General features: G+C 36.8%; 2 protein-coding genes across 6 annotated transcripts in view; one reads left to right on the top strand and one right to left on the bottom strand.

The window, feature by feature from the left end:
- Positions 1–26,958, top strand: part of RBM41 (RNA binding motif protein 41) — a 77,492-nt gene that overhangs the window by 23,585 nt on the left and 26,949 nt on the right. For all 5 annotated transcript variants that reach the window (XM_061137032.1, XM_061137035.1, XM_061137033.1 and 2 more), the window contains one exon: positions 19,837–20,240. In XM_061137032.1, the coding sequence (XP_060993015.1) occupies positions 19,837–20,240 (404 nt within the window). The remainder of the gene's footprint in view (positions 1–19,836; positions 20,241–26,958) is intronic.
- On the bottom strand, positions 11,440–12,106 carry LOC133052226 (small nuclear ribonucleoprotein E-like). Its single transcript, XM_061136999.1, has one exon. It carries the CDS (start codon positions 11,844–11,846, stop codon positions 11,568–11,570), a length of 279 nt encoding a protein of 92 aa, XP_060992982.1. The 5' UTR covers positions 11,847–12,106; the 3' UTR covers positions 11,440–11,567.

The raw sequence follows: 26,958 nt of genomic DNA, 5'->3' as shown, positions 1-26,958 counted from the left end.
AACAGAGATTTATCCTCTCATGGTGGCTAGAAGTCTGAAATCAAGGTGTTGACAAGGCTAGGCTCTTTCCTAAGGTTCTAGAAGAGGATCCTTCTTCATCTCTTCTAGCTTCTGGTGATTGCCAGCATTCCTTGGTGTTGGAAAAGCATCATTGTAGTCTCTGCCTCTGTTATGTGACAGTCTCCTTGTGTGTCTGTGTTTCTGTGTCTGCACATGCTTAGTGCTCAGTCACATCCGACTCTTTGTGACTCCATGGACTGTAGCCTGTCAGACTCCTCTGTCCATGGCATTTCCCAAGCAAAGAATACTGGAGTGGGTTGCAATTTACTCCTCCAGGGGATCTTCCCAACCCAGGGATCAAACCCGAGTCTCCTGCTTGGCAGATGAATTCTTTACCTCTGTGAACCAGCTGGGAAGCCATGTCTTCACACAGCATTCTTATTAAGGACACTAGTCTTTGGATTTAGGTTCCATCCTAATCCAGCATGACCTTATGTTAACTAAAAATACATCCATCAACCCCCTATTTCTGAATAAAGTCACATATTGAGGAGCTGAATGGACATAAATTTTGAGGTTTCACTATTCAACCCAGTATAATCAGCCCTCTGGCCTCCTCCATGAATTCATATTTGTCTTACATGCAAATACATTCACCTCATCACAACATCCCCTAAAGTCTTAACCTATTTCATCATCAAATCTAAGTCCCAAATCTCATCTAAATATTAACTCAAAAAGTCCGAAATCTCGTTATCTAATTCATCTAAATCAGGTGTTGGTGGACTCTGAGTATGTTCCATGGCAAAGCTCCCTTCTGTCCAGAGACCTATGAAACTAGGCAATGGTGAGACAGGCATAGGATAGGCATTCCCATTCTGAAAGGGCAGAAAGGAAAGAATGAAGGGGTTACTGTTCTAAAGCAAGTTAGCAGCCCAGCAGGGCAAATTCCATTAGATTTCAAGGCCTAAGAGTAATGTTTTGGGTTCAGTGCTCTGTCCTGTGGTCGCCAGGGGTAGCCTTGCTCTCTGGGTACTCTGGGACAGCTCCATCATCTTAGCCTACCAGGGCAGCTGCAGCCCCACCCTCTCTGGCTTTTGTGGCTTCATTTTACCTCCCTTCACTTTAGCTTGTCTCTGTTACTTTTACATCAGGCTGGCACTGTTTCTGCTGGTATAAAATCCTTATAAACCTTCTTGGTTTCTTGTGTATGTCAAGAGACCCACACCATTAGATATGAGGATTCTTGACAGATCCTTTCTGGATAACCCCTTCTCTGTTCCTGGCTTCTGATGATAAGGTTGACTAGATCCATGAGTCACATACATAATCTCTTCAGTGAAACTTTGTCTAAAGTTTGTCTAGCCACATACCATTGTCCCTTTTTCTAGGGCTATCTAGATTGGCTCAGAATTCTCCAGATCAAGTTCTGAATTTCTTTTTAAACAGATACTTATTCAATTTAACTCACTCCTCTCTCATTTTATAAGTATCAGTGAGAAACCAGGCTACATGTTTCGCACTTTGCTTGGAAATCTCTTCAGCTAAATATAGAAGAGATACCCCACGTCCAAGGTGAGAGAAACCCAAGTAAGATGGTAGGCTTTGAGAGAGGGCATCAGAGGGCAGACAGACTGAAACCACGATCACGGACAACTAGCCAATCTGATCACACAGACCACAGCCTTGTCTAACTCAATGAAAGTAAGCCATGTTGTGTGGGGCCACCCAAGACAGAGGGGGCATGGTGGGGAGGTCTGACAGAATGTGGTCCACTGGAGAAGGGAATGGCAAACCACTTCAGTATTCTTGCCTTGAGAACTCCATGAACAGTATGAAAAGGAAGAAATATAGGACACTGAAAGAGGAACTCCCCAGGTTGGTAGGTGCCCAATATGCTACTGGAGATCAGTGGAGAAATAACTCCAGAAAGAATGAAGGGATGGAGCCAAAGCAAAACAACACCCAGATGTGGATGGGACTGGTGATAGAAGCAAGGTTTGATGCTGTCAAGAGCAATATTGCATAGGAACCTGGAATGTTAGGCCCATGAATCAAGGCAAATTGGAAGTGGTCAAACAGGAGATGGCAAGAGTGAACGTCGACATTCTAGGAATCAGCAAACTAAGATGACCTGAAATGGGTGAATTTAACTCAGATGACCATTATATCTACTACGGTGGGCAGGAATCCCTTAGAAAAAATGGAGTGGCCATCATAGTCAACAAAAGAGTCGGAAGTGCAGTACTTGGATGCAATCTCAAAAACTACAGAATGATCTCTGTTCATTTCCAAGGCAAACCATTCAATATCATGTAATCCAAGTCTGTGCCCCGACCAGCAATGCTGAAGAAGCTGAAGTTGAATGGTTCTATGAAGACCTACAAGACCTTCTAGAACTAACACCCAAAAAAGATGTTCTTTTCATTATAGGGGACTGGAATGCAAAAGTAGGAAGTCAAGAAACACCTGGAGTAACAGGCAAATTTGGCCTTGGAGTACAGAATGAAGCAGGGCAAAGGCTAATAGAGTTTTGCCAAGAGAACGCACTGATCATAGCAAACACCCTCTTCCAACAACACAAGAGAAGACTCTACACATGGACATCACCAGATGGTCAATACCGAAATCAGATTGAATATATTCTTTGCAGCCAAAGATGGAGAAGCTCTATATAGTCAGCAAAAACAAGACCTGGAGCTGACTGTGGCTCAGATCATGAACTCCTTATTGCCAAATTCAGACTTAAATTGAAGAAAGTGGGGAAAACCACTAGGCCATTCAGGTATGACCTAAATCAAATCCCTTATGACTATACAGTGGAAGTGAGAAATAGATTTAAGGGACTAGATCTGATAGACAGAGTGCCTGATGGACTATGGACGGAGGTTCGTGACATTGTACAGGAGACAGGAATCAAGACCATCCCCAAGAAAAAGGAATGCAGAAAAGCAAAATGCCTGTCTGAGGAGTCCTTACAAATAGCTGTGAAAAGAAGAGAAGCAAAAAGCCAAGGGGAAAAGTAAAGATATACCCATTTGAATGCAGTGTTCCAAAGAATAACAAGGAGAGATAAGAAAGCCTTCCTCAGTGATCAATGCAAGGAAATAGAGGAAAACAATAGAATGGGAAAGACTCGAGATCTCTTCAAGAAAATAAGAGATACCAAGGGAACATTTCGTGCAAATATAGGCTCAACAAAGGACAGAAATGTTATGGACTTAACAGAAGCAGAATATATTAAGAAGAGGTGGCAAGAATACACAGAAGAACTATACAAAAAAAATCTTCACGATCCACATAATCACGATGGTGTGATCACTCACCTAGAGCCAGACATCCTGGAATGTGAAGTCAAGTGGGCCTTAGGAAGCATTACTACGAACAAAACTAGTGGAGGTGATGGAATTCCAGTTGAGCTATTTCAAATCCTGAAAGATGATGCTGTGAACGTGCTGCATGCAATATGCCAGCAAATTTGGAAAACTCAGCAGTGGACACAGGACTGGAAAAGGTCAGTGTTCATTCCAATCCCAAAGAAAGGCAATGCCAAAGAATGCTCAAACTACCACACAATTGCACTCATCGCACATGCTACTAATGTAATGCTCAAAATTCTCCAAGCCAGGCAATATGTAAACCATGAACTTCCAGATGTTCAAGCTGGTTTTAGAAAAGGCAGAGGAGCCAGAGATCAAATTGCCAACATCTGCTGGATCATCGAAGAAGCAAGAGAGTTCCAGAAAATCATCTATTTCTGCTTTATTGACTATGCCAAAGCCTTTGACTCTGTGGATCACAATAAACTGTGGAAAATTCTGAAGGAGATGGGAATACCAGACCACCTGACCTGCTCTTGAGAAACCTGTATGCAGGTCAGGAAGCAACAGTTAGAACTGGACATGGAACAACAGACTGGTTCCAAATAGGAAAAGGAGTATGTCAAAGCTGTATATTGTCACCCTGCTTATTTAACTTATATGCAGAGTACATCATGAGAAATTCATGGCTTGAGGAAGCACAAGGTGGAATCAAGATTGCCGGGAGAAATATCAATAACCTCAGATATGCAGATGACACCACCCTTATGGAAGAAAGTGAAGAAGAACTAAAGAGCCTCTTAATGAAAGTGAAAGAGGAGAGTGAAAAAGTTGGCTTAAAGCTCAACATTCAGAAAACTAAGATCATGGCATCCGGTTCCATTGCTTCATGGCAAATAGATGGGGAAACAGTGGCTGACTTTATTTTTTTGGGCTCCAAAATCACTGCAGATGATGATTGCAGCCATGAAATTAAAAGACGCTTACTCCTTGGAAGGAAAGTTATGACCAACCTAGGCAGCATATTAAAAAGCAGAGACATTTCTTTGTCCACAAAGGTCCGTCTAGTCAAGGCTATGGTTTTTTCCAGTAGTCATGAATGGATGTGAGAGTTGGTCTATAAAGAAAGCTGAGCGCCGAAGAATTGATGCTTTTGAACTGTGGTGTTGGAGAATACTCTTGAGAGTCCCTTGCACTGCAAGGCGATCCAACCAGTCCATCCTAAAGGAGATCAGTACTGGCTGTTCATTGGAAGGACTGATGTTGAAGCTGAAACTCCAACACTTTGGCCAGCTGATGTGAAGAAATGACTCATGTGAAAAGACCCTGATGCTGGGAAAGATTGAGGGCAGGAGGAGAAGGGGACAACAGAGTTTAAGATGGTTGGATGGCATCACGGACACAATGGACATGGTTTGGGTGGACTCCAGGAATTGGTGATGGACAGAGAGGCCTGGCGTGCTGCAGTTCATGGGGTTGCAAAGAGTCGGACATGACTGAGCGAATGAACTGAACTGAACTGAAACATGCAATTTCACATTTATGTTAAACTTTCTACCCAGCAGGAGGACTCAATTCAGCCCAGTTTCTGCCACTTGATAACAAAGATCACCTTTCTTTCAGTGTTCAATAGCAAACTCATCATTTCCTTCTAAGGCTTCACCAGCAGTACTTTTAATGTTCATATCTCTACCAAAATGTTTTCATGATGATGTAGGTGTTCTCTAAGATGATAGAAATTGATAGAAGTTTTCTTTACTGTCCTCTTTACTTCCTTCTGAGCACTCACCAGAACTGTTATTAGCATTCATATTTCTACCAATGGTCCCTTCAAGGTAACCGATGTTTTACTATCAAGCACCTCTAAAATTCTTCCAACATCTACCCATTACCCAATTCCAAAATCACTTCTACAGTTTTAGGTGTTAGTTTCCCAGGACTGCTTTAACAAAATACCACAAACTGGATGGCTTAAAACAACAGAAATTTATTCTTTGACAGTTCTGGAGGCTAGTTCAAATCAAAGTTGGCAAGGTTGGTTTCTTCTGGAGGCTGTGAGAATGAATCTGCTCAACACTTCTCTCCTAGCTTCTAGTGGTTGCTGACAATCCTTGGCTTCTAGATGTTTCACTAGTCTCTGCTCCTATCATCATATGATATTCTCCTTGTGTGTCTGTGTCTTCACATGGTCTTCTTAAAGGACATAAGTCATTGAATTTAGGGCCCACTCTAATCCACTATGACCTCATCTTACCTAATTATATATGCAAATACCCTATTTCCAAATAAGATTACATTCTGAGGTTCTGGACATGTGGATGTTTCCATTTGTGGTGGTGTAAGTATCCGTGCTGCTACTGTGATCATTCTTGAATATGTATCCTGGGACACATGTGCAGGAGTTTCTGGGGGTCTAACAGTGGAGTTAAGGCATGAAGAGTTTACACATCTTCAGCTTTAATAGATGTTAACTCTTTTATGAAGGAATTGTCCCAAGTTAAAATTCCACCAATCATGTGTGAAGGTTCAGGTTACTCCATATCTTTGTCCATGCTAGGTATTGTCAGACTCTAATCTAATAGGTATTTGCTTGTATTTTATTGTATTCTTTTTCCCCTTTCTGAACACTTAGCATTCATTTATATTACCTTTTATTTTCTTAATCTTTAATAAAGTGTTATTTCCATGCTTTCTATTTTTAAAATTTTAAACGTGGAAAAAAATCAAAAGAATAGTACATCTATACCCCTCACCTACATTTAACAGCTGTTGGCATTTTGCCACATTTGCTTTATGTCTCTGTTCATCTGCATGAGAATGGTGTATACGTGTATGTGTGGTTTGTTTATTGCTTAACTGTTTGAAAATAGGAGACATTAAGTTTTACTCCTAAATACTTCATTGTGTATCTCCTAAGAACACATCCTCCTGTATTATCACAGTATTATGGTCACTCTTAAGATATTTAACACTGTTAAAATAATATTATCTAAAAGTTTATAATTAGATTTCTCAATTTTAAATCCAGGATGCAATCAGGGATCACATATTGCATTTAGTTTGCTTAAGGACAGTTTCCCTGACTGTGTGTGTATGTGTATGTGCGTGCAAGTGACTTTCTGTCTGTGTGTCTGGTTTTCAGGACATTGATATTTTTCGGGAGTCTAGGTCTATGTTGTTTGTTTCAATGTGATTTTAATTTTATTTTCTTGATATCTAATGAGGTCAGAAACCTTCTCAGACATTTATTGACCATTCAGATGGCCTCCTTTGTGAAATGGCTCTTTAGTTCTTTTGCCCATTTAGGAAATGTAGAAATGTCTTTTTCCTGCATGAATATGTTTCCATCTGTTTGTATCTGTGTCCAGATGCAGTCTCTTTTCTTTTTCAAAAACGTTTTAAAATTTTATATTGGAGCATAGCTGATTAACTATGTTGTGATAGTTTCAGGTGGAGAGCAAAGAGACTCAGCCATACAAATACATGGATCCATTCTCCCCCAAATTCCCATCCCATCCGGACTGCCGCATAACATTGAGCAGAGTTCCCTGTGCTATACCTTGTTAGTTATTCATTTTAAATATGGTTATGTGTATAACTAGTGAGGATCTACTGTGCAGCACAGGGAACTCTGCTCAATGTTATATGGCCAACTGGATAGGAAGGGAGTTTAGGGGAGAATGGTACATGTGGTATGACTGAGTCTCTTTGCTGTCCACCTGTAACTTTCACAACATAGTTAATTGGCTATACTCCAATACAAAATAAAAAGTTTAAAAATAAGTAAGTAAAGTGATGTGTACATGTTGATCCCAAACTCACTAAATATTCAGATGCAGTCTTGTTTCAGAGGTCACTAAGCATGTATCACAACAATAGTTCAACCCCAAAGCCCTAGGATACATATAGCAGATCTCAGTGATTACTACTTACTTCCAGTACTGCTATAGAGAAGAGGATGCTAGAAAAGTGTTGTGATTATATGTCATGAATAGTCCATCTCCAAATTTCATCTCTAATCTTATATGCACTTCTTATAAATTTGTACAAGTTCTTTATCATTTTGGATACTTACTCTTTGTCAACTTATATGTGTTGAAATTATCTGTTCCCATTCTTTGGCTTTTCATTTCACTGCCTTTATGGTATCTTTTGATGAATCAAAAGTTCTTCATTTTTATGTAATAAAATTTATTAATTTTTCATTTCTCCTTAGTGCTTTTGTGTTTTGATTAATAAATCCTTCCCTACATAAACTCAGGAAGATACTGTCCTTTATTCTAAAAGCTTTATGATATTTTCCTTTCACATTTAAGTCATTAAATTGATTGATTTATATGTATAATATGAAATAAGGATTCCAGTTTCTTTTTTTTTTTTTCATATAGATAACCCTCTATCCCAACACCATATATTGAAAATATTGTCCCTGCACTGTTATAGTATTTCTAGCTCTGTCATATATCAGGTATTCATATATGCATGGGTGTTCTTCTGGGTTCCTTTGATCTTTTTAACTATTACAGAATCAGTATCATAAGTTTAGCTTTTTTATGTCTTGATACCTTGTACAGCGGAAGGACAATTTCTTCCACCTTGTTCTTCTTCAAAAGAGTTTTATCTACTTTTGGCACTTTGCTTTTTCATGGAAATGTTAGAATCAGCTCATCAAGTTACACACACACACACACGCACGCGCGCGCACATGCACACGTTCACACACAAACATATACTCTCTCTGATGTGATTTTGATTGAGTTTCCATCAAAGAAATCAGTTAAGGGCAATTGACATATTGATAATATGTATCTTCAAATCTTGGAATGTAAATATTTCTTTTCATTCATTTAATTGTTCTTTAATTTTTCGGTATATTTTCTTTATTCTGTTTCTTGTAACATTTTATGAAACTGATTCGTTTTTTCTTAATTTTTTTAAGCAGTTTTTGTTGTTGTTTAGTCATTAAATTGTGTTCTTAACTCTTTGGGACCCCATGGGCTGCAGCACCCCAGGCTTCCCTGTCCTTCACTATTTCCTGGAGTTTGCTCAAACTCATGTCCATTGATTCTATGATGTCATCCAATCATCTCATCCTCTGCCTCCCTCTTCTTTTGCCTTCAATCTTTCCCAGCATCAGAGTCTTTTCCAAAGAGTCTCCTCTGTTTATCAGGTGGCCAAAGTATTGGAGGTTCAGCTTTAGCATCGGTCCTTCCAATGAGTATTCAGGGTTGGTTTCCTTTAGGATTAACTGGTTTGACCTCTTTGCAGTCCAAGGGACTCTCAAGAGTCTTCTCCAGCACCACAGTTCGAAAGCATCAATTCTTCAGTGTTCAGTCTTCTTTATGGTCCAACTCTCACATTTCTACATGACTATTGGAAAAACCATAGCTTTGACTAGACAGACCTTTGTCAGCAAAGTGATGTCTCTGCTTTTTAATATGATGTCTAGGTTTGTCATAACTTGCCTTCCAAGGAAGCTTTTTTCAATTCATGACTTCAGTCACCATCCTCAGTGATTTTGGAATCCAGGAAAATAAAATCTGTCACTGTTTCCACTTTTTCCCTTTCTATTTGCCATGAAGTAATGAGAGCAGATGCCATGATCTTAGTTTTTTGAATATTGAGTTTTAAATCAACTTTTTCACTCTTCTCCTTCATTCTCATCAAGAGGCCCTTGCTGCTGCTGCTGCTAAGTCGCTTCAATCGTGTCAGACTCTGTGCGACCCCATAGACAGCAGCCCACCAGGCTCCACCATCCCTGGGATTCTCCAGGCAAGAACACTGGAGTGGGTTGCCATTTCCTTCTCCAATGCATGAAAGTGAAAAGTGAAAGTGAAGTGGCTCAGTCGTGTCCAACTCCTAGCGACCCCATGGACTGCAGCCTACCAGGCTCCTCCATCCATGGGATTTTCCAGGCAAGAGTACTTGAGTGGGTTGCCATTGCCTTCTCCTCAAGAGGCCCTTACTCCCCCCATAAAGAGGTATAAGGAAGGTAAGGTAGTATGGTATTCCCATCTCTTTAAGAGTTTTCCACAGTTTGTTATGATGCACACAGTCAAAGGCTTTAGCAACAAAACAGAGGTAGATGTTTTTCTGGAATTTCCTTGTTTTCTCTATGATCCAGCAAGTGTTGGCAGTTTGATCTCTGGTTCCTCTGCCTTTTTGAAACCCAGCTTGTGCATCTGGAAGTTCTCAGTTCACGTACTACTGAAGCCTAGCTTGAAGGATTTTGAGCATAACCTTACTAACATGCAAAATGAGCACAATTGTTTGGTAGTTTGAGCACTCTTTGGCACTGCCCTTCTGTGGGATTGGAATGAAAACTGACCTTTTCCAGTCCTGTGGCCATTGCTGAATTTTCCAAATTTGCTGACATATTGAGTGCATCACTTTAACAGCATCATCTTTTAGGATTTGAAATAGCTCAGCTGGAATTCCATCACCTCCACTAACTTTGTTTGTAGTAATGCTTCCTAAGGCCCACTTGACTTCACACTCTAGGATGTCTGGCTCTAGGTGAGTGACCACACCATTGTAGTTATCCAGGTCATTAAGACATTTTTCATATAGTTCTTCTGTGTATTCAATTTACATATGATGAAATTCACCTATTGTGTTCAATTAGGTACTTTCTATTAAGTTTATTGAATTGTACGGTCGTAACTACATCCAGTTTTAGGACTTTTCCTTGACTTTGCAAAATTCCCTTGAACTGATTTGTAGTAAATAAATTCCCATGTGTACCCTACATTTTTGTCTCTATGAATATGTCATTTCTAAATATTTCATATAAATAGAATCTTATTTAATGTTTGAAATTTTGCCTCTTTCAGGTGGCATGATGTTTTTGAAGTTTGCTCATGTTGTAGCATGTATCAGTAATTCATTCCTTTTTATTGCTAAATAGTTTTCTATTGTATAGATATACCACTTTTTGTTTATCCCTTCACCACTTCATGATACTGAGTTGTTTCAACTTTGGGGCTATTATGAACAATGCTATAAACATTCATTTGCAAGTTTTTGTGTGGATATGTTTTCATTTCTCTTGAGTTAATATTTTCTGGGTCATACAGAAATACTTACAATTTCTGGGTCAAACTCTATGTAAAAATGTTTGAGGAACTGCCAAACAGTTTTCCACTGTAGAAGTATCATTTTACCTTCTCATCAGTGATATATGAGCATTCTTACGTCTCTACATCCTTGCCAACAATTGTTATTGCATACTTTTTATTCAGCTGTTCTTGTGGGTGTGTACTGGTATCTAATTTTAGTTTTATTTTTATTTTCTGTAATAAATAATCTTGATGCTATTTCATGTGTTTATGAGCCATTCTTATGTCTTTTTTGATGAAATGTCTATTCAAATCTTTTACCCAGGTTTTTTTTTTGCTTTTTTTATTATAAATTTATTTGTTTTTTAATTGAAGGATAATTGCTTTATAGAATTTTGTTGTTTTCTGTCAAACTTCAACATGAATCAGCCATAGGTATACATATATCCCCTCCCTGTTGAATCTCCCTCCCCATCCCACCCCTCTAGGTTGATACAGAGCCCTGTTTGAGTTTCCTGAGCCATACAGCAAATTCCCGTTGGCTATCTATTTTACATATGGTAATGTAAGTTTCCACATTACTCTTTCCATACATCTCACCCTCTCCTCCCCTCTCCCCATGTCCATAAGTCTATTCTCTATGTCTGTTTCTCCATTGCTGCCCTGTAAATAAATTCTTCTGTACCATTTTTCTAGATTCCATATATAGGTGTTAGAATACGATATTTATCTTTCTCTTTCTGACTTACTTCACTCTGTATAATAGGCTCAACGTTCATCCACCTCATTAGAACTGACTCAAATGTGTTCCTTTTTGTGACTGAGTAATATTGCATCGTGTATATGTACCACAGCTTCTTTATCCATTCATCTGTTGATGGGCATCTAGGTTGCTTCCAATGTTCTAGCTATTGTAAATAGTGCTGCAGTGAACAATGGGATACATGTGTCTTTTTCAGTTTTGGTTTCCTCAGGGTATATGCCTAGGAGTGGGATTGCTAGGTCATATGGTTGTTGTTGTTGTTGTTTTTTGATAAAAACAGTCCCACAGCATTTATTGTCATCTGGTAATAACATAAGGGTGAGCAGAACATAATATGAATACAAGTTTTAGAACTACATCTCTAACAAAAGATACCTAAAAAACCCAACGGTTTTGCACAACAATTTCTCACTTCATCTATCACTTCTAGTTGGAGACACTTTGGAGCAGAGTAATGTTATCTCCTTTTAGCATGATCTGACCCAGTTGTTTTCTTGACTTTGTTTTAGAATGAATCTCTTCTGCATCATCTAATATGAGGTTCATATACTCATCAAAACCAATGATACAGCCCTCTATCCGCATATTCACTTGCTCATAAAGCCACACCTGAATCCATGATCTATTTTGCAAGTATCTGAAGATGAGATTGATGGGCTGCACCATCACCTTCTGCACCTTCTGGCCCTGGCCCCAGTACGCCATGCTGGACACTCACAGGCACCACACTGCTCCACACACTCTCTCAGAAAGCAACTCCATATGGTTGTTTTATTCCTAGTTTCTTAAGGAATCTCCATACCGTCTTCCATAATGGCTGTATCAATTTATATTCCCACCAACAGTGCAAGAGGGTTCCCTTTTTCTCCACACCCTCCCCAGCATTTATTGTTTGTGGACTTTTTGATGATGGCCATTCTGACTGGTGTAAGGTGATATCTCATTGTAGTTTCAATTTTCATTTCTTTAATAATGAGCAATGTTGAGCATCTTTTCATGTGTTAGCCATCTGTATGTCTTCTTTGGAGAAATGTCTGTTTAGGTCTTTTTCCTACTTTTTGAGTGGGTTGTTTGTTTTTCTGACATTGAGTTGTATGAGCTGCTTGTATATTTTGGAAATGAATCCTTTGTCAGTTGTTTCATTTGCTATTATTTTCTCCCATTCTGAGGGTTGTCTTTTCACCTTGCTTATAGTTTCCTTTCCTATGCAAAAGCTTTTAAGTTTAATCAGGTCCCACTTGTTTGCTTTCGTTTTTATTTCCATTACTCTAGGAGGTGGGTCATAGAGGATCTTGCTTTGATTTGTGTCATCGAGTCTTCTGCCTAAGTTTTCCTCTAAGAGTTTTATAGTTTCTGTAAATCTTTTACCCAGTTTCTGATTGGGTTGTTTGCTTTCTTAGTATTGAGTGGTGAAGGTTCTTTGTGTATTCTGAATGCAAGTCTTTTACAAGATATATGCTTTGCAAATACTTTCTTCCAGTCTATTTCTTTTTATTTTCTTAATAATGTATTTTGAAGAACAAATTTTTAAAATTTTAATGAAGTTCAATTTATTAATTTGTTCTTTTATGACTTGTGCTTTTGGTATCATATCTAAGAATTCTTTGCTGAATTCAAGGTCAGAAAGAGATTCTCCTGTTTTCTTCTAGAATATTTTAGTTTTAGCCTTTACAGTTACATTTATTATCTATTTTAAGTTCATTTTTCTGTGTTAAGATAAAGGATTGAAGTTCATATTTTGTGTTTGAATATCCAGTTGTCCCAGCATTATTTATTGTAAAGATTATTATTTCCCCATTGAATTGTCCTTGCACTTTTGCAGAAAAATGGTGATGGTGGTTTAGTCACTAAGTCATGTCCAACTCTTGCAACCCCGTGGACTATAGCCACCAGGCTCCTCTGTTCATGGGATTTCCCAGACAAGAATACTGGAGTGGGTTGCTCTTTCCTTCTCCAGGGTATCTTCCTGACCCAGGGATTGAACCTGGGTCTCCTGCAATGCAAGCAGATTCTTTACTGACTGAGCCACCAGGGAAGATTTTTTGTAGAAAAGTCAGTTGATCATAAATATAAGTGTTTATTTCTGGACACTCAGTTTGGTTCCCTTGATCTGTATGCCAATGTATATGCCTATCCTTACACTCTGAACCTCCTTACCTTTATAGTAAGTTTAAAAATCAGGTAGTATAATTCCTCCAATTTTGTTTCTCTTTCTCAAAATTGCTTTGGTTATTCTAGGTCCTTTATATTTCCATGTAAATTTAGAAGCAGCTTGTCAGTTTTTCTACAAAAAAAAAAAAAAAAAAAGGCCTGCTGGAATTTTTATAAGGACTGTACTGAATCTGTAATTCAATTTTGGGGAAATTTCCATTTTAATAATATTGATTATTCTAATCCATGAATATGGAAGGTATCTTCCTTTATTTTGATTTTCTGTAATTTATTTCACCAATAATGAGAGGAGACATCCTTGCCTTGTTCCCAGTCTTGGGGGAAAACATTCCGTTTTTAACCATTAACTATGATCTTACCTCTAGATTTTTTGTGCATGCCTTTAGAAATATATTACTTTCTTATGGATGCTGTAATTAGTTACCATAAATTCAACAGCTTAAAGCAACACAGAATTTTTCTCTTACAGTTCTAGAGGTCAAAAGTCCTAAAATCAAGATGTTCACAGGGCTGTATTCCTTCTGGGATTCTCTAGGGGAGCCTTTTTCAGCTTCTGGAATCCGCCTGCATTTCTTGGTTCATGGCCCCTTCCTCACATTACTCTTACCTCTACTTCCATCCTACATCTCCCACTGTTTCTGACCCTTCTTCCTCCTTCTTGTAAGGACCCTTATAATTACATTGGGTCCACCTCCATAATCAGTGACAATCACATCTGCAGAGTCCCTTTTACCATGTGACATTTTCAAAGATCCCAGGGTGCAGGTTGCAGACATCTTTGGTGCCTACCCCATGCAGGTTGAAGAGGTTCCCTTCTATTCCTAGTTATTTGAGAGTTTTTTGAAAATTATGAATGGGTGTTAGATTCCATTTACTGCTTTTTCTGCACCTACTGTAGTGACTATGTGGTTTAAAGTTTTAGTCTGTTAATATGACATTGTATTAACTGCTCTTTATATGTTAAAACAATCTTTCATCCCTGGGATAAACCCACTTACAAGTGTATCATAATCATTTTTATATGTTGCTGGATTAGACTTGTTAATATTTTGTTGAGGATTTTTGTGTCTATTTTCATGAGAGATATTGGTCTGTGATTTTTCTTTGCTTGTGGTATCTTTTTAAACTTTGGTTTCAGTGTAATAATGACAAAATAGATAAGTTGGAAAATATTACCTCCTCCTTTATTTTCTGAAAGTGTGCAGGATTGATATTATTTCTTAAATATTTGGTAGAATTCACCAGTGAAACCATCTGAATCTGGACTTTTCTTTGTGAGCAGTTTGTTGACCACTAATTCAAGCTCTCTTATTATAGGCTTTTCAGCTATTCTTTTTCTTCTTAAGACTGCTTTGGTAATTCATATCTTCCTAGGAATTTGTCCACTCATCTAAGCTTTCTCATTTGTTGGCCTAAAGTTATATATAATTTTCCCTTTTAATTGTTTCTATTGGTATAGGATTGGTAATGATCCCTCCCTTTTAATTCTTGACTTTAGTCATTTTTGTCTTCCTTCTTATTTTCTTGGTTTGTCTAGCTAAGAATTTGCCATTTTGTTAATCTTTTCAAAGAACTAGCTTTTGATTTCATTGATTTTTCTCCATATTTCCCCTGTTTTCTGTTGCACTGATTCTGTAATCTTTATTATTTTCTTACTTCTCCTTGCTTTGTGTTTAGTGTGCTCTTTTTCTAGTTTCCTAAATTGGAAGCTCAAGTTATAGCTTTGAAACCATTCCTCCTTTCTGATATAGGTGTTTAAATCTCTGTGCATTGTTTTATCTCTATCCAGAAATGTTATGTTGTGTTTTCATTTTTATTTAGTTCAGAATATTTTTAAATTTCATTTGGAAGTTCTTTGACCTATGGGTTATTTAGAAATGTGTTTGTTTACTATCCAGATATTTATATTTTCCCAGATTTCTTCTAGTTGTAGATCCCTAATGTGATTCCATTGTGTTCAGAGAAATACTTTGTATAATTTCAGACTTTAAAAACTTTTTGAAACATACTCCTACCATGGAGCCCTCACTCCAATATCAGGATGATAGATTACCTCACTTTCTATAAGTCTTCTCTCAAATGTTACCTTCTCAATGAGACCTACTCAGACCAACATTAAAATTGCCACCAACCCTCCCACCACCCCCAACCCTTCCAATTATCCCTTATCCTGCTGTATTTTTTCTTTTTCACAGCACTCATAACCTTCTAGCATACCATATAATTCACTTAGTTCTTTGAAGATAGCGATCTTTGTATTATTTATCAATGTTTCCCAAGAACCTGGAATAGTACCTGGATCAGAATGGCCACTGAATAAATACTTTTGAGTATATACATTAGTGTATTCATCTACTTGATCATATGTAGCCAAAATTTGCTGACTTCTGTTGCAATATAGGATTTTATTATATAAACTTGCTACAGTTTTATAATTGATTCTTCTTAGATGGACATTTATATTTTTGCTAGTTTCAGGCTATTATAAATAGTACTGATCTAAATATTCTTCTTATTATACCCTGGTGCACTATGCTCAAATTCTTCTAGGGTATATATGTAGGAGTGGGATTGGTGGGTCATATTATGAGCATATTCAGTGACAGTAGATAATGTTATAGTGATTTGCACATTCCTACCAGCAATGTATTTGCTTCACAACCTCACTGACATGTGATATTGGTATTTATTTTTTATTTTTTGCCAATATGGTATTCCCTTCTTAATTAGTATTTCCATGAATTATGATATTGAGCACTTTCCTTGTATTTATTAGCCAATGTATTTCCTCTTTTGCAAGGCACCTTTTTCTGTCTTTTGCCCATTTTCCTAGTGATTCTCTTCTTTATCAATTATTTGTACAACAAATATCTTTCCCCATTCTGTGAGTTTTTTCTTTAGGATCTTTTTAATGAACAGAAGCTTTTAATTTTAATGTATCTGAATTTATCAATGTATTCCTTAATAGTTACTGCTTTTTAGGTCTTAAGAAATCCTTCCATAAATATTCTTATACCTTGCTGGTGGAAATGCAGAATAATACAATTCTTACAGAATGAAATTTAGAAAAACATAGAGAAAAATTTGTTATACATTTGCCCTATATCTCAGCAGTGCCAGTTCTTGGAATCTATTTTAAAGATATACTGAGAAAATACAAAATCCTGTATGCACAGGCTGTTTGTCAGGGCATTATTCACAGTAGCAGTAAAGACTGGAAACAACACCAGGGTGCATCACGTAGGGGAGTAGTTGAATAAACTCTTGTACATCCACACAGTGAAGTACTGTGCAACTATAAGAAGGAAAGGGAAGAGCGCTATACATTAACATGGAATTATTGCCAGGATATATTGTTAAGTGCAAGAACTTAAGTGTTAAGTAAGTTGTAGAACAGTGTTTATAGTAAGTTACCTTTTATATAGGAGAAGGGGATATACTGAATTATATATATATATATATATATATATATATATATATATATATATATATATATGAAGGAAATGGCAACCTACTTCAGTATTCTTACTTGGGAAATCCCATGGACAGAGGAGCCTGATGGGCTACAGTTCATGGGGTCACAAAAGAGTTGGACATGACTGACCAACTAAACAAAAACCTAAACACACACAGGTGTGTGTGTGCATGTGTTATGTGTTTGTGCCTATTTACTTATATTTCAAAAAAGAAGCAATGGAACCATAAAGCCAAAACTAGTAAAATTATTATTTATGGAGAAGGAAAGAAGTGGGATGAGGTTTACAGAGATGGAAAGCAAGACTTCTTTGAAGGTACTGTATAATACAGTTTTCACTTTAGTGAAGTGAAAGTGAAAGTTGCTCAGTTGTGTCTCTTTGTGACCCCATGGACTATACAGTCCATGGAATTCTCCAGGCCAGAATACTGGAGTGGGTAGCCTTTCCCTTCTGCAGGGGATCTTCCCAACCCAGGAACTGAACCCAGGTCTCCCGCATTGCAAGTGAATTCTTCACCACCTAAGCCACAAGGCAAGCCCAAGAATACTGGAGTGGGTAACCTATCCCTTCTCCAGCAGTTCTTCCCAACCCAGGAATCAAACTGGGGTCTCCTGCATTGCAGGCAGATTGTTTACCAACTGAGCTATGAAGGAAGCCCTCGTTTTCATTTTAGACCCATGTAAATGTTTTGCATAATTTTAATAATTAATCAAAAGGGAAAAAATAAATCCCTGAAATTTATAAACAGCCTGAAGCAAATTAGCCTACCTATGAATAAAGTTGGTATCATAACCATACAGAGAAAATAGTTATTTAAAATGATTTAAAATAATATTTGCATATTCCTAATGGGATATAATTTAAAGGACAAAAGTAACTGCAAAGAATTTTAAAACTGTATTCAGTAGTTTTATTGTTGATAATCATGTTAGTATTGTTATTGACATTTTAAAATTCTATATATTGTAGGAAAAAGCTAATAAATAATTTTGTTAATATCATTACGAGCCAGTATCCTAAGCACATGTGAGAGAGATATGAGTCAAAAATCATGGACTTAAAAAAAATCATGGACTTAAGTAATAATCTTGTAATCTTAATTTGAAGTGGAAATACCAGTATAAATTTATGATTTATTTTTCATAAAAATTTTCCTACCTTTGTTCACTGAAAAAGGCCTAGAAGCAACAACCGCTCAACATTTATGAACAGATTTAGCAACATATTGTTGTTGCTAAATAATATTTCACACTAACAGGAGCCAGTGGTCCTTAGAGAAATATTTCAGGTTTGAGTTAGGAAATATGCAAGATGAACTTAAGATATCTTGCTATGCCAGAAAACTAGAAAGCAGTACAGGAGTCAATTTTAAGGGACTTTCACTGATCCTAGGGCTTCCCCAGTAGCTCAGCGGTAAAGAATCTGCCTGCAATGCAGGAGCCTCAGGAGACATGGGTTCAATCCCTGGGTGGGGAAGATTCCCTGGAGGAGGGTATGGCAACCCACTCCAGTAGTCTCGCCTGGAGAATCCCCGTGGACAGAGGAGCCTGACAGGCTACATTCCATAGGGTTGTAAAGAGTTGGACACAACTGAAGCAACTTTGCACACATGCACTGATCCTACGTGGAATAACTTGATCACTAAAAAGAATGACTACATTTAATTGAAACACATCAAATATATGAAAATACATGTCTCACAATTATACTAAAAATAATCATTGGTCATCATTGGACACTTTTAAAGTACCAACTCACTAAACTCTTATAGTTGAAAAATAATGGGAAACAAATCAAGCATTTGTCCTACTTTTCCTGTATGAACTTATGTAGGGAAACCAAATAGTTGATGACGGTAAGTCCATTATAGGATTCCAAATAATTAATACAAAAGAAATAGTAAGTACAAAATAAATAATAGAATTAGGGGAGCTCCACTTTACAACTCTTAATAAATTAATGGATTTAAGCAATGGTCATCAATGGATGCAAACCCCTTAGTTAAAAAGCAAATGGGAAAACTTCCATAATGGAAGGATCAGACCAAAAACACCTGAATCTACTGATCAATTTTAACATCACTAGAAATGGGACCACTGAACATTATGTGCCTAATGATATGATGTAATAGGAAATATACATCTATATAATATATGGAGGATTCTTGCCTAAAAATATTGAACTCAAATCTAGATCAGCAATATCCAATACAACTTTTTACAATAATGTAAATGGTCTTTATTCTGCCCAGAATGACATCTAGTAGCCACATGTGCTTGTTGAACATTTGATATTCATAGTTTAACAGAGGAACTAACATTTAAAAAATTAATTTAAATAGGCTCATGTGGCTAGTGGCCACATGGTAGCATAGCTCTAAATTTGACTACCAGTTTGTAAGAAATAGAGGGGATTGAGGAACAAGTTAAATAATATCATGAGGAACAACTAATTAAATTCATTTGTTCTGACCAAATGATGTGGCTTCTCTAATGAATAAGTGGGATTGGGGGAGAAAAAGATTTGAGGGCTGAGAAAGAAGGGAAGCTGTGTGTGTGTGTGTGTGTGTGTGTGTGTGTGTGTGTGTGTGTTTTTAATGAGGTTTTAAGACATAACAGCTAATGGCTGGTTTAGATCTTGAACCAAGTGTAAAAAGACATCTTTGAGAAAATCAGGGCCATTTGAATATGAATTTAGTAGTAGATAATGGTAAGGAATTATTATTAATTTTGTGAAGTGTGATAATGCCATACTAGTTACATTTTTCAAATGCCTTTATCAGTTAGATTCATGTACTTGCATGATCCTGAGAGTGAGCACCTCAAAATTTGGACCCCAGATGCCTCACTTGCCTCACCATAGTCCTGGGCTTGCCCAAGATGCACTGTAATAACATAGCTATATATTATTGTCATTTTTCACAGGTTGTAAATACCTGCCCCAATAGAGTTTCATTATCTGAGATTCAAGATTTAATTTTTATTAATTTGTCAAAGGTTGTTTTGGTAGGCTTTGTAGAACTTCCGTATCTCTTTGTCTTGATCCAGATGAACCCCAAAAGAAGAACAAAGGTGATCCCATGAACAAGCTGGAAAGTTTTTACCAAGAGATGATAATGAAAAAGCGTCTTGAAGAGTTCCAACTAATGAGAGGTGAACCCTTTGCTTCCCACTCACTGGTCTCAGCTACATCAGTGGGAGATAGTGGCACAGCTGAGAACCCGTCATTACTCCAGGACAAGGGAAAACAGGCAGCACAGGGTAAAGGTCCCAGTCTCCATGTGGCAAAAGTTATTGATAATTCACCTGAGCAGTGTTGGACTGGGCCTAAGAAGCTGACGCAGCCAATAGAATTTGTCCCAGAAGATGAGATCCAGAGAAATCGTTTGTCAGAGGAAGAGATCCGAAAAATTCCTATGTTTTCTTCATATAATCCAGGGGAGCCAAACAAGGTATAGGCCAAACCAAGAAAAAAAAATGGGTTGTTTTCATTTTTATTTACCTCTACTTAAAGTAATACTTTTGTATTAGCTTTGATTATACCAAAGAATCATGACATCGGCACAATGATTGCGTTTTTCTTTGACCTTTACTATTAATTCTCTGCTATATAAGTAGCTCTGACTATATAAGTAGCATATTTCCTATGATGTTCATTTTGGTTTTCTAACGTCATAAGCTATCCTTAGAATTTTGTTTAAAAAACAAGAATTTTAAAGAAATCTTGATCAGACTTTAGTCCGTGCCCACTAGAAACCCTCAACTAAAGAAAAATTCATAGGCCCACCATATCTAGTAGCCATGTGCCTGGTTGTGAGTAGGGTTTGCTGTTACTACATGAGTTTTCTCTTCAGAATTCTCCACCTGGCTTTCATATGACATATGACTTAAATTGTTGGTAGCTTAGCAGCAAAATGAAAGCACAGGGCCTCTAAGCCTTGAGGAATTGGCGAATATCTAAGAAAAGTTGTAAATAATCCTTGTTTTGTTGATCAGATCATTATGTCACATTCATGTTATGTGTTACATCCAGAATTGAAAATTTCATTATCATGTCACTCAAAAAAGCAACACAAGACCCTGGAGCATATACTTGTGTTCAATTTAAAAAACAAAACCAGAAAAATAATGTTAGGTCCTGAGTGTCCCTAAATTTTTCAAAAGGTGTTGTCGAGGATTATTAAGCTGTTTCCTTTGACTGATAACATTTCTAATATATTCTTGATGTTCAAGGGTAGCTGAATTTTTATTTATTTTTTATTAAAATTATTAATTATGAACAGTTACAGAGAATAATATAGCAAGAACCTTTGTACTTAACCAACTTTGTTTACCAATTCTTGCCTTTTTTTTCCCCTTGACCGTGCCACACGACTTGTGGGATCTTAGTTCTCTGACCAGTATTGAACCCAGGCCCTTGGCAGTGAGAGTGCGGAACCCTAACCACTGGATTGCCGGGGAATTCCCTATCAATTCTTAACAGTTTCCACATTTGGTTGATTTTTAAAAAATAAGGCCTTACAAGACACCTGGAAACTTTCATGTATCCCTCACCGCTCCTATTCCTCTTTCTCTTTTCCAGTGGTAACCACCATCCTGTGTTTGCCATTTATCATTCCCACACATGTTTTATACTTTTACTATAAATCTGTATATTCATAAACAACATGTAATTTTATTTCTTTTTAAACTATATAGATGATATCATACTCTACATATCCTTCTACAACTTGCTTTTTGACTCAATATACATGTTTTTAAAATTTATTTCTAAAGATATAAGGAACTGTGTAGTATTCCATTGTAGAAAGATACTATAATTCATTTATCCATTCTCCTGAAGATTTTTTTTCTTTTTTTCCATTATAGACAGTTCTGCAACAAATACTATTGTACACATGTCCTGTTGCACATGTACAGGAGTTTCTCTAGGACAGTTTTTCAAACTTTAGATTACTATTAGTAGGTCACAAGCAGCAGTATTTTAAAGAAATAGAAAATATCAAAGTGCATTCCATAGAGTAGTAAGGATAATTATTGTTTTTTGAAGCTTTTGTTTATTGTGCTTTTGTGTGTGATATGTGTGTGGGCCAGAATATAAAATGCATTTCTTCCTATAGATCTCAGTCAAAAGGGCCAGAAAAAACATTGCTCTATTGCAGTGATTCTCAAACGTTAGCATGTACCAGAATCCAAGGCTTGTTAAAACACAGATTGCTGGGTTCTGCCCCTAGAATTTTTTGTCACGTACATCTGGAGTAGGACCTGAGAATTTGCATTTCCACGTTCCCTGGAGATACTGATGATGATGCTGGTCTGAGTGACGTTTTAAGAATCACTGTTCTAGATTATATATCTAGGAGTGGAATTACTGTAATATAGGATATGTATATTTTCACCTCCATGAGCAGAGTTTAAGAAATCTCTTTCACATCTTTGCTAAGACTTTAAAATATTTGACTTTTTATTTTGGCCAGTCTAATGTATTTGAAAGGTATCTCATGGTTTTAATTTCAATGTTCCTGTTTTCCAATGAAGTTATGCATGTATTCATACATTCATTAGCCTTTCAGGAACCGTCTGTGAATTGCCTGTTCTGTTTCTTTCCCATTATTTATTTAGTTTTTAATAGTATTTATAGATTTTGATTATTTAGGTTTTAGTATTACCTATAGATTTTATTTTAGAATTCTAGATACAAACACTTGCTGCACCAGGTGAGTAGCTTGTATTTTTAACATTGTTTCTGATGTCTTTTGTTAAGCAGAAGGCTTTCGTTTTGACATAATTAAATCATCAGTATTTTATTTGATGGTTTGTGCTTTTTGAGATATTTGAAAGAAATCTTTCTCTATAAATCAATAAGAAAGAGACAAGCAATCCAATAAAAATGGCCAGAAGATATGAACAGGCAGTTCATAGGGGAGAAAACACAAATGACCAGTTAACATAAAGTCTCATTAGTAATCAAAGAAATGCAAAATAAAACTACAATGAGATACTATTTAATATCATTTAATACCCTTTTACATTTGGCATACATTTAAAGGCCTGACAATGCCAAGTACTGGTGAACGTATGGAACAGTAAGAATTCTTTAATATACTGCTGGGTGAATATAAATGAGTATAACCACTTTCAAGAACATTGTGGCATCAATGTATGGCAAAAACCACTACAATATTGTAAAGTAATTAGCCTCCAACTAATAAAAATAAAAGGAAAAAAAAAAGAACATTGTGGCAATACTCAGTAAAAGGAAAGATGCTCAACACTGTAGGTCAGTAATCCCACGTCTTAGTATCTATCCCAGGGAAACTTTTACACATACACATTAGGAGATGTTATAAGGATGCTCATAGTAGCATTGATTGTGAACAACATACATGCTCATAAGCAGGAGAATGGATAAAGCATGGTGAATTCATAAAATAGAATATGATATGGAAGAAAAAATGAATGAAACAGAACTACAGGTATCAACATGAATGAAACAATGTTGAATGAAACATGTTTTGTTTGAGACTTTGGGTTTCAGTGCCAACATGTAAACTGCTTAGAAGTCATCACTACTGTCTTACAACAGGAAGAACAGCTGAACAGACTAAAAAAATCAATGAATTTTCTTGGATTCATCAGAGATTTGAAGTCAGAGAGCAAACTGCAACCTTGAAATCTGGAGAGACAGGCAATTACAAAGAATCACTTCCCAGATCTGCTTATCAGAAGCAGAAAGCACTGAGCCATAAATTGGTAGGAACACATAAGTGGTAACTTTGACAAATTGCAGGAAACAGTATAGATTAGTGTTTGAGTAATAAACTTCTGGGGTCCACAATCTAAGGGGGCCCCCACATTTTCATGACTCTTACCTCCAGGAACCCCACTGGGTTCTCAATGTAAAGAGCCAAGAATAAGTCTGTTTCTGGCATGTTGATAGGAAAAAGAATCAACTTGAAATACATCCAGAGCTTCTACCTAACAGAGAGCTATCCAGCAAGTAAAACAACTTAACCAAAGCCTTCTCTAGTATGGGAGAAGGGAAATTACTGAACTCCAGGCCCCTCTAGTCTTACTGTGTCATCTACGAGAAAGAGAATAAAAGCTGTGAAATACTTGTGAAGGTTACAGGCTGGGTACATGGGCACAGTAAATGCCTGAGACTTGTCAATGTATGGCAAAAACCACTACAATATTGTAAAGTAATTAGCCTCCAACTAATAAAAATAAATGAAAAAAATGCCTGAGACTTAATTATAAGATGCAGAATGTTTTCCCATACCCTGCACCTTACTACCACATCAACAGGTCTTCAGTATGATAACTGAATTATAACTGAAGAACCTTCAAGGCTCAAACTCTAAAATGTTTTTAGGGAAACTCAAAGAAAACAAGGGAGACAAAAACAAGGATATTAGAGGAAACTGAAAAACCTCTGACACCTGCAGCTAAAGCAAACATTAAACACAGCCCAACTTCTAGCCAAATCAACATAAAACCTCACATGAAGGGCCTGTTTATCTCAGTTTCTACTGTGTTACATATAATGTAACAAAAAAGAAATGATTTTTTCCTTTCAACAAAAAAGTGATACAGCTTACCAAAAGATAAACCACAGTCTCAAGAGACAAAACCAACATCAGAACAAAGCTCAGATATGACACAGGTTTTTAAAAAATAGCTATAGCTAATATGCTAATGAGTCTGCTAGAAATAGTTTACAACATGCAAGAACAAATGGATAATACAAGCAGACAGAGAAACTCTAGAAAGCAATGTAAGAAATCAAAAACAGTGTAACAGAAATGATGCCTTTGGGAGTTCCCTGTGGCCTAGTGGTTAGGATTCTGGGCTTTCATTACCAGGTTCAATCCCTGGTCAGGGAACTGAGACTCTGTAAACCATGTGGCATGACCAAAAAAAAAAAAAAAAAAAAAACACAATGCCTTTGATAGGCTCATCAGCAGACTGGAAACAAAAGAGGAAAGATTGAGTTAGTAGCTTGAAGACATGTCAATAGAAACCTTCCAAACTGAAATGCAAAGATTTAAAAAAAGACTTTAAAAATGTAACAGAATATCCAAGGACAATTTCAAAAGGTGTACCATGCACATTATTGGAATAGTGGAAGAAGAAAGGAGCAGAAGGGGAAAAAAAGAAATATTTGAAGTAAGAATGACTGAGAATTTTCCAAAATCAATGACAGATAACGCATTACAGATCCAGGATCCAAGCAAAGAACACAAAGTAGGATAAATACCAAAAAAAAAACCACCTAAGCATATCATGTTCAAACACAGAAAACTGAAGACCAAGAGAAAATCTTGGAAACGGCCAGAGAAAAACTGTTTACCAATAGAGAAATAAAGATAATAATTACATTGGATTTGTCCTCAGAAATCATGCAAGCAAGAAGAGAGTGGAGTAAAATACTTAAAGTGATGAAAGGGAAAAATACCTACCTATAATTCAGTATCCAGGAAAAACAGTCATTCAAAAGTGGAGGAAAAATAAAGACTATCAAACAAAAACTGAGGGAACACTGAGGGAACTTGTCACCAGGAAACCTGCCTTACAAGAGATATTTCTGTTTAAAAGTTCTCCAGAGAGAAGGAAAATTATATATGTCAGAAAATAAGATCTCTATAAAGAAAGGAAGAGTGTAGGAGAAAGGATACACGAAGGTGAAATAGAATTTTTAATTTCCTATTTTAAATGATCTGAAAGATAACTCTTCCAAGTAGTAATAGCAACATGATAGGTAATTAGAGGATATGAATAAGTGTAATGGATGGCAGGAATGATAGAATGAAGGATAGAAAGAAGGAATTGTATTTGGTGTGTATAACTGTTACAGGGTATCTCCACTATCTGTCAAGTGGTATCATATTATGTGATAGTGGACTTAGATTAGTTTTAAAGCTATATTGCAAACTCTAAGGCATTTTACTAAAAATTATAAAAAGATATAATTGATACACTAAAAGAGAGCAGAAAATATCCATTCTCTACAGTCTTTTCCAGAAAATAGAAGCAAAAGAAACACTTTCTTACTGACTTTGAAATCAGCCTTAGGTTAATACCAAAATCAGATAAAGATATTACAGTAAAGAAGGACCATGAACCTATATCTCTCTTGAGTATAGATGCAAAAGTTCTAAATAGAGTAGTCCCCTATTATCTTCAGGAGATACATTCCAAGACCCCCAGTGGATGCTTGAAACCACAGATTGTACTGAAACTTAGTTTTGTTTTTGTTTTTTCCTTATATATGGATGTGAGAGTTGGACCATAGAGATGGCTGAGTACCGAAGAATTGATGCTTTCAAAATGTGGTGCTAGAGAATACCCTTGAAAGTCCCTTGGACTGCAAGGAGATCAAACCAGTCAATCCTAAAGGAAATCAACCCTAAATATTCATTGGAAGGACTGATGCTGAAGCGCTAATACCTTGGTCATTTAATGTGAAGAGCCTACACATTGGAAAAGACCCAGAAGCTGGGAAAGATTTAGGGCATGAGGAGAAGGGGACAACAGAAGATGAGATGGTTGGATGGCATCATTGACTCAATGGACATGAGTTTGAGCAAACTCCTGGAGATGGTAAAGGACAGGGAAGCCTGGCGTGCTGCAGTCCATGAGGTCAAGACAAGTCAGACTTGACTGAGCGACTAAGCAACAGTACCTACCTATGAAAAATTTTAATTTATGGAATATCCAAATTGCCAGCATCACTACTCTTGAGCTTTGTGGCCATTATTAACTGAAAGGTTACTTAAACATAAGCACTGCAATACTGTGATGGTTGATCTGATAACCAAGATGGCTACTTAATGGGGCATACAGGGTGGATATGCTGAACAAAGGCATGATTCATGTCCTGGGTGGGACAGAGCCAGAGAGAGTGGAATGGTACAAGATTTCATCATACTACTCAGAAAGGTATACAGTTTAAAACTTATATATTGTTTACTTCTGGAATTTTCCATTTAATATTTTCAGACCACAGTTGACCTTTGTAACTGAAACCACAGAAATTGAAACTGGATAAAGGGGGACTGTTGTATTAGGAAAATCGAAATATTTTTATTAAAAAATATTTTGATTAAAAAATGAAATATTAGGAAATCGAATCCAATAATTACATATCATTATTAAATTGGATTTCTT

This window comes from Dama dama, chromosome X (assembly GCF_033118175.1).
Source record: "Dama dama isolate Ldn47 chromosome X, ASM3311817v1, whole genome shotgun sequence".
Taxonomy (NCBI): Eukaryota; Metazoa; Chordata; class Mammalia; order Artiodactyla; family Cervidae; genus Dama; species Dama dama.
The sequence above is the reverse complement of the archived record's forward strand: the minus strand, read 5'-3'. Positions and strand labels throughout refer to the sequence as shown.